The sequence below is a fragment of the Lepidochelys kempii genome, chromosome 2, assembly GCF_965140265.1.
Source record: "Lepidochelys kempii isolate rLepKem1 chromosome 2, rLepKem1.hap2, whole genome shotgun sequence".
In the NCBI taxonomy this organism is placed as follows: domain Eukaryota; kingdom Metazoa; phylum Chordata; order Testudines; family Cheloniidae; genus Lepidochelys; species Lepidochelys kempii.
Window position 1 is genome coordinate 180,135,609 of NC_133257.1, and position 9,121 is coordinate 180,144,729.

The following is a 9,121-nucleotide window of genomic DNA, read 5'->3' on the forward strand; positions in this document are numbered from 1 at the left end:
AAATCAGTATGTACTCCCCCTTATAAATGTAGATGATGAGAAGGACAAGGTGGGTGAGGTAATATCTTTTATTGGACCAAATTCTTTTGGTGAGAGACAAGCTTTCGAGCTTACACAGAGCTCTTCTTCATGTCTGGGAAACTAACTCAGGCTATGTCTACACTTTAGATAAGCTATTACCAATAGGAGAGTGGGTTTGTGGGGGAGGGGGTGTGTGGAGAAAACCTGGATTTGTGCTGGAAATGGCCCAACTTGATTATCATACACATTGTAAGGAGAGTGATCACTTTAGATAAGCTATTACCAGCAGGAGAGTGGGGTGGGGGGAGAGAAAATCTTTTGTAGTGGTAAACGCCCATTTTTCATGGTTTGTGTGTATAAAAAGATCTTCTGTACTTTCCACAGTATGCATCCGATGAAGTGAGCTGTAGCTCATGAAAGCCTATGCTCAAATAAATTGGTTAGTCTCTAAGGTGCCACAAGTACTCCTTTTCTTACTACAGCCTATGTCGGCATAATTTATGTTGCTCGGGGCATGAATATTCTACCACCTGAGCAACGTAAGTTACACCAACATACGCACTCATGTGCACAGCGCTGTGTTGCTGGGAGAGCGTCCCCATAGAGTGTTTTCACTAGATGTGCTGCAGCCGCACAGCTGCATCCATACAGCAGTGCTGCAGCAGTGCTCTGCATGTAGACATGCCCTCAGTGTCATGGCTAAATACAAGGTGGAACAAATTGTTTAGCCTAAGTAGTTAACACACATTTCAAGGGACCATTCAATGTAAAGTGGCCTGTTAACACCTCTCCAGTCATTAGGGAGGAAAGGATGCAGGGGAGAGGGGAATGGAGGAGCACCCGGGATGGGGGTCTTAAAGGGTTATAAATTGTTGTGATAAGCCATAAATTCAGTGTCTCTGTTCGGTCTATCATTTTTAATGTTTAGCAAAGTTATGAATGTAAACTCTCAGGCTCGTCTTTTGAAAGTGTTGTACATGTTTCCTTTGATGAGGAGGTCTGATATGCCAGATATAGAGTGATTGCTTTGTGAAAGTTGTCACCCACAGCTGGTGTGGTGTTTTGGTCTGTTATTATTTTCCTTTGTAAGTTCATTCAAGAGCAGAGTGATTGTCTGGTTTCACTCACATAGTTGCTACTGGAGCATTTAGTGCACTGCATGAGGTGCACCACATGTTGTGATAGGCATGTGTAGGACCCAAGGATCTTGAAATGTGTATTGTGGGGGGTGTTTATCATTGTAGCAGTGGAGATATGTCTGCAGGTTTTGCATCTGTTGTTCTGGGAAGGTCTGGTGTTGCTTTGAGTTGGTGTGTCCTTGTCTGTGGGGAGCTTGCTTCTGATGATGAGCTTGAAGAGGTTCGGAGATTGATTGTAGGCCAGGAGACAGGGTTCAGGAAAGATTTCTTTCAGAATAGGGTCCACATTGAGTATAGGTTGAAGTTATTTGATGATACTCTGTATAGGTTCTAATGTGATGTTGTAGAGATGATGAGATGGTCAAATAGTTTGACACACCATGTTAGAAAATGAAACAAGGTTGTAAGGGGCCTAATGCGGGTTGCTGCGACTGAAGATAAGTTGAGGAAGACTATGTTGGCATGGGCATATTCAGTGGAGACTGGAGAGTTATATCGGTGGGACGGCTCTTGAAGTGATTGTGGATGGAAGACAACCAAGTTGGAGATCAAAGTCTCAGTATATGGACCAGGTATCAACGGATCACAATCTGCATGATAGTTTGGCATGTGTTCATGAGTTTTGGAAGAAGGCTATAAAAGTCTCTAAATCCAAATAGGGAATTAGCAAGAAAGAGGAGGAAGAACAAAGAGAGAAAAGATTTTAAACAACAAAAAGTATGCAAGTATGTTACCTTACCTAAAGTTTAGCATTTCCATCAAGACTTAAATAGGCCTGACCTAGCCCATGGACCTTCCCTAGCCCCCTTCTCTACTGACCCTGCCCCTCCCCCTGTCTTCACATGGTTGCCCTTTAAACAGTTCTAAAGTTCTTTGTTTAAGGTTTCCTGCCTGAAGGGCCTGTCGCGGAAGCTGGAGGTGCTGTGCCCAACTTGGACAGAGACAAAAGGTCAAAGGCCTTGACACCTGTATTATCAGTTAAGCAGTGGTGATCAAACTATCAAAAAACATTGAATAGATGGCTGCAAATGTGCCAGACAACCTAAAACTGACTTATTCTTTAGCAAGCCACACAATAATCATCAAACACACAGAGGGTCACATAATAGTCACAAAAATATTACAAGTGCATTCAGTATTCTTTAAAATATGTAAATACACACCCACAAATCAGCCTGTCTGCATGATGTGCAACCTAGGGGATTAAGGGAATTATTTAGGGCCCGATTCTGTACCCCTTACTCACATTGAGTAATAATTTACTCATGAAGTAGTCCCACTGAAATCAACAGGATTATTCAAGGCCAGATTCTGATACCTTGACAAACACTGGATAGTCCCTTAACTTCATGAGCAATTCTATTGACATGGGACTACTTTAGGACTAGGGTCTACTCAATGTAAGTATGGCAAAATCTGTCTCTTAATAAACCTACTGTATCTCTGACAATTGTCTTTAAAGACCATGGACAAGTGGAAAGGTACTGAAAGAAGAATGGACCTTGCAATTACCATTCCTTAACACAGTCTGTTTTAAAAAACAAATAGAAGCGTATAGAAGAGGGGTGGGCAGGGGTGTCCCATCCTGGAGCACCCTCCTATATCCCAAACTCCATTCCCAGCCCCACTCCAGAGCGTGCATCCCCAGCTGGAGCCCTCAACCCCCCTCCCTGCACTCCCCTGTCCCAACACGGAGCCTCCTCCTGCACCCTGAACTCCTCATTTCTGGCCCCACCCCAGATCCTGCACCCCCAGCCAGAGCCTTCCCCCACTCCCCCCCCAACCCCAATTTTGTGAGTATTCATAGCCCGCCATTTCTATTCCCAGATGTGGCACTCGGGTCAAAAAGTTTGCCCACCCCGGTATAGACAGTTAAAAAGGAGCGTTGGGATCTCTGGATGTACATTTGACTTTCAAAAATAGGGAGTAAGTGGGTGGGAACGTTTTGGATGTGTGGCGGGGTGGTGGTTAAGGGCAAGGTCACTTCTTTGGGATTCTCAAAAGCAGACAGAGCCTCTTCCCATGTCCAAACAGGTGCTGCTATTCAGAGGAAAAAAGAACTCAGTGGTTGAAGCTTAACCCACTCATCTCACAGCCACACATTGGCTCCTTCAAATATAGACCGCATTGCACTCTGATGACAAAGGCCACCAAACAAACTGCAGAACCAAAATGCAAAAGACTAGGACTTGCTGCATGTGCTGTGGCATTCTTGGGAGAGGACTGGGTAGGGAACAGTCTGGTCTAGAGCTGAAGGATTCAGTGGAGAAAATGACAGAGTGGGGCCTGAGATGAAAGTCCATACCTCAAGGGGGCAGCATCAGAGGCAGGCCCCAACTATATGCTTTGTCATTGTGTTATTGATTTTAAATATATAAGTGAGGGAGAGGGAGGGGCATAGGTGCTGGAACTAGGGGTGATGGGGGTGCTGCTGCACCCCCTGGCTTGAAGTGGTTTCCATTATATACAGGGTTTACAGTTTGGTTCAATGGCTCTTGGCACCCTTACTATACAAATTTTTACAGCACCCTTGGGAGGGAAAAGAGAAGACAGAATTCCCCAGGAGAAGGTGCTATTATTAACCACTGAAGGCTATTAACCACTGATGTCCTATCCCCAGGGTCACAAGAGGCTGACAAGGAACATGATACAAGTGTAAGGGGAGAGGAGGAAGGAAGCCTATGTAGCAACAAATGGTTGTACATACACCCCCACACACGCACATGCTCATAGAGCTGATTGAAACAATTTTCGTTTACTTAAATTATTCTAGTATCACTTTCAGTTACATCGGGAACCTGAGAAACACAGCATCTAGCTCTGGAAATCAACAATACAATTTAGGAACATTAAGCAAAAATAGTCATCAGAGAGATGATTTACTTCTGTTTTTTGGAGGCTGATAAAATACTTCCCTTGTGACAGGGCTATTGTTCTCTTGAAGGACCAGACCACTTGAGACTGCATTACAGCTCCAGTCCATATGGCCAGAACCCCAGAAGTATCAGCAGTAGTTGCCATTCTGCCGTAGAAGTGACACTGGGCAAATGTCTGAAAAGCTTGAACTTTTGTGTCTGTATTTAAATTACCAATTAGCATATTTAAATGAGGAGAATAAGAGAGTTAGGGGAAGATGGCACAAGAAATAAAAAGCTGGTAGAGATGTGTTGAGGAGAAGAAAAGGGGGATTGGACCCACCTATTTAATTTAAGCCTTGCTCCCAATTCTCTTTTCCCACTCTTTCAACATAGCTCATTTTTCCGCTCTTTGGAAAAGTTCATTTTCTTGTTAATTCAAAAACACTATTGCAAAGCGCATAAGGGGAAGGTATAAAATGTTTTGGTCTCTAGTATCAAGTGCTTCAGGGGAAGGTATAAAAACCTCAGAATGGACAATTCTGCAATAATGTACTCCAGGAGGAAAATTTTTCCTAACCTTTGGCCAGTTAGAGGTTGGTCTATGTTTATATACCATCCTCAATATGAGCTAATTGTGAGAGCAGATTTATTGTGTAAAGTGAGCTATTTTCACTGAGAAACTCTTGAGTAAATGAGACAGGCTGACTACATAGAATCACTAGAGATGAGCAAAGAGAATTCTTGGTGAAATTTGCTGTTGCTGCAAAGCCAATATACTTAGGCAACTTCAAAGATTAGAGGATTACTTATGCATCATGACATATCAACCCTCAGGATAGAAAATGAGAACCAACAACTTCGGTCTCCTAGTGGGCTACAAAAGAATGAAAATTATAGAGATCCAAATAACATTGTCCTCATAGGGAAAAGTCAGTAGTCCTTGTAACTCAGTAACTCTTGAGTAAGTTTTCTTATTTCCAAGAAGAGCCAAAATCAAGGTTTGCTGTACCAGTAGTTCATAGTTTAATGGGCTATTCCTGCTATGAAGCATAACATATCCAAGCAGCACAGTGCTGTGAAAGCTAAGAAAATTTCATTGTATAGCAATAGGTCATGGTCATCCTCCAGGGGAAAATTCTGGATGTAGTATATTCTGAATACATGATGAGGTATAAAGCAGACTAGTATTACCAGGATGAAAAAAAAGCTCTTCATCTGAGCCCTGAATTCCACACGTGAGTTCATGTCAGGCCAATACTTCGTTGCTAACTGAAAGATTACAGCTAATTGGATTATGAAGAGTGCAGAGACTGTTGCCACCATAATACCAATCATGCAGTAGTTTGCTATCATCATACCCTGCTCCTGAATATCTCTGTGGAACTGAAAGCATTTAGAATGGTTATAGTTTTTAGAGGTGCCATAATATGACAAAAAAATAGGGAAGATAACCACAGTTCCCACAAACCAGACAGCAGCAATCCAGGTTTTAGTGTACCACCTCCGAAATTCCAGTCTCAAGAGGCGTATTATAATAATAGCGACATAGAAAATGAAGGTGATGTACATGTGGGCATAGATCAAGGCACTAAACATTTTGCAGGTGAACCACCCAAATTTCCATTCAGATGAAATGTAATAGGTAAGGCGGAAAGGAAGACTGAGTAAGAGAATGGAATGTACCACCATGAGATTGATGATAATGATGGTCATCACAGATTGTATATTCCTTTGAAACAATTGAAGGGCCATCACAATGACTCCAGCAATGCCCCCTGCCAGATTGACACTATATAGTGCTATCAAAATCAAATGCAGTCTCTCCAAGTTTTGTGGCAGTGTTCCATTGGAGGAAAAATCCTGTTGTGCTGAGCTTGTTGTGTTAAACATCTCGAAAGTTTTCTTTTCTTTTCAAGGTTACCTAAAAATACAACAATGGAAGTTGCATTTTAAAATCTGTATTTAATCTGTGCTTTCTCTGTGGCTACTCTTGTTTTTTTAAATTATAGAATGGCACAAATTCATGAAATAACATTTCCTGGATTGTGTGTGAAAATGGTGTGCTCTACATAACTATATATTCTTATGAATATAAAAATACACGGTCCTGATATATAGCACTTATTAGATTACATGTGTTATTTTTATACTGGCTGCATATTTACAAACTTTTTGTCCATGAACTTGGATCCATTTTTTCTTTTCTTATTTCCCTCCGGATATGTGAATAGTTGGAATAGCCAAGATAGCATCTGTTCATCATTTTAAAAAGCAACAACAAAAACCCTGTTATTTTGTAAGTTAAGTTTGAAGATGAAAACTGTTGTTGGAGTATGTAAACATGTTTGTGTGCATGATGTGGACCACCATTTTAATTTAATTTAGGCTACTGTAGAACCAGAAGATGGTAACAGCTTTCAGTCACTAGATTCCTAGGCTGAATTAGAGCCAGCATGCTAGAAGTAAATGGCTCCATATCCCATCACCTTATCCTTTCAATCTTCTATCTACAGAATTTTACCTACACCCCTCTATTTTTGGGGGTGGGAAAGAGCTGTGAACTATTTTAGGACCAAATTTCTAAAAGGTATAGGTCCACTTGCACATGCTAAATATAAATGTATGCATGTGATGTATTTATAGTTATTGCAGTTATGCACACAACTAGGTAGACTTCCTGTTCTCAAGCAGTTACTCAGTTTGCACACATCAATACAGTAACTGCATATAAATTGTGTGTATGCATGTATTGCATGAAATCCCACCTCTTAAAAATATGAGCCTTAAAGTAAAATAAACTTTAAAACAATGGTTTACAGATTAGAATAGTAGATTGGGCTCAGCTTCCTGTTGTTCAGGAACTTGGTTTCAATAGTTTAGTTTAACTAGCGGTTCTTAAACATATTCCTGCTCATATATAAAATATTCTATGTCAGTGGTTTCAAACTTTTTCATTTGCGGACCCCTAAAATGCTTTCAGATAAACTCCAAACTTTTACTAAAAACTAGTTAAAGCATTCCTGGAATGCAGAAAGTAATAGACAGATAAACTCTAATATTATATTGAATAAGTTACAGTCCAGAATCAGAAAAAGACTTTCCTTTCATTCCTTTTAAATATACATTTAAAAAAATTTAAAATAGTAAAAAATGTACAACTGACAGAATTTCAAGTCAAATTTGCAGAACTGACAACTTTGATATACAGTACACTAAAAAGACTAAGAATGTTTAATAAGCATTAATAACTCTGCCTTTTCACTCTCAATTTAAATTACTGTTCCAGTATATATTATTAATATTTCAATAGAAGCTTTGTACAGGTATGCATTTTTGTTGTTACAAACAGGATAATTATAGCATTGCATGCCTATAGTTTCATTGCATTACTCAGGAATAATATTGTCACTATCTATTGTAATTTGTAACTGAAATACAAAGAAGAAATGTTACCTCTTAATGTGTTATTATCCTGATTTCTTTTCTTCCTTCTCCGTTTCATACATCGCATGGTACATTGCGTTCAATCTCACCGTAAAGAGAAAGCAACATGTATTAGCAGCCTTCTTGTAGGCATACTCTTGCTTTGTCTGCCCACCTACAGGAAGGAGCTACTAGTGTTATTTTCCTAACCACACACTAAGGACTAAAAGTTTCCAAATGCCACAGAGTAGCATTTTGTGTGAACTTGTGGGAGGTACAGGTCTGAGCAGGTTCGAGATGCCCAGGAGTTGGCTAGTCTTTTTCAAGTTAGATGGTGTAGCAGGGTAGTCTGTCCCTTTAAAGACTAGGGGATGTGGCACCAGCCAGCCCTCTTTGATTATCAGACTCAGCTGAGAAGTTGTGTGTGTGTGTTGTGAGAGAGAGAGAAAGAGAGAGAGAGAGAGAGAGAGAGAGATGTTGCCTGTAAAAGGTCTGTGAAGGCTCAGTTGCTTGGGGACTGTGGCAAGGAGTTTGACTCTTGAAGGTCACTCTGGAGCAGAGAGAGGTGCAGAGTTGGAAAGGCCTCTCGGTCCTGACAATCTTGTTTGCTTGTGATCTTTGTGGTACTTTGTGGGGTTTTGTTTGAATTAGGGCTGAAAATTAATCAGTTAACTCAAACAATTAGTTCAAAACAGGTTAACTTGATTTAAAAAGTTAATTGTGATTAATCACCATTTTAATTGTTCTGTTAAACAACACTAGAATACCAAAATTTAAATTTATTGTAAACATTTTGGATGTTTTTCTACTTTTTCAAATATATTGATTTCAATTACAACACAGAATACAAAGTGTACAGTGTTCACTTTATATTATTATTTTTATTACAAATATTTGCACTGTATAAAAGATAAAAGAATTTGTATTTTTCAATTCACCTCATACAAGTACTGTAGTGCAATCTCTTTATCGTGAAAGTGCAACTTACAAATGTAGATTTTTTGTTATATAACCTCACTCAAAAACAAAACAATGTAAAACTTTAGAGCTTACAAGTCCACTCAGTCCTACTTTTTGTTCAGCCAATCGCTAAGACAAACAAGTTTGTTTACATTTATGGGAGATAATGCTGCCCACTTATTTACAATGTCACCTGGAAGTGAAAACAGGTGTTCACATGGCACTTCTGTAGCCAACATTGCAAGGTATTTATGTGCCAGATATGGTAAACATTCTTATGTCCCTTCATGCTTCGTCCACCATTCCAGAGGACATGCTTCCATGCTGATGAATCTCGTTAGAATAATGTGTTAATTAAATTTGTGACTGAACTCCCTGGAGAATTGCATGTCTCCTGCTCCTGGCTTTACCTGTGTTCTATTTCATGTTATAGCAGACTCAGATGATGACCCAGCATATGTTGTTTGATTTAAGAACACTTTCATTGCAAATTTGACAAAATGCAAAGAAGATACTGTGACAAAGCTCTGAGCTTGTATTGGTGGGTCCTGTGCTTTTGGGCGGATCCAGTGGCCTCAGGAGCTCGCTAAGGTCCTCAATGTGACTTCCCTTTTCTCAGAGTAGAGGCAAGGGTCAGCCTACCAAGCTACTTTCATCACAGGCCAGTATGGGAAGTGGGGAGGTGGAAAACCCCACAGTCTCTGTTGCTCCTTTGAGCTT

At 40.2% G+C, this 9,121-nt stretch overlaps 1 protein-coding gene across 1 annotated transcript; it reads right to left on the reverse strand.

Annotated features, from left to right (window-relative positions):
- Positions 1-5,041: 5,041 nt before the first annotated feature.
- LOC140906000 (probable G-protein coupled receptor 141) lies at positions 5,042-7,604 on the reverse strand. Its single transcript, XM_073329487.1, has 2 exons — positions 7,472-7,604; positions 5,042-5,939 (listed from the first exon to the last, which is right to left on the reverse strand). The coding sequence occupies exon 2, from the start codon at positions 5,906-5,908 to the stop codon at positions 5,042-5,044; it is 867 nt and encodes a 288-aa protein (XP_073185588.1). The 5' UTR covers positions 5,909-5,939; positions 7,472-7,604.
- Between the last annotated feature and the right edge of the window lie 1,517 nt (positions 7,605-9,121).

What these genes read in the sequence shown, in the direction of transcription:
- LOC140906000 (XM_073329487.1), bottom strand. Translation starts at nt 5,908, where the DNA reads ATGTTTAACACAACAAGCTCAGCACAACAGGATTTTTCCTCCAATGGA.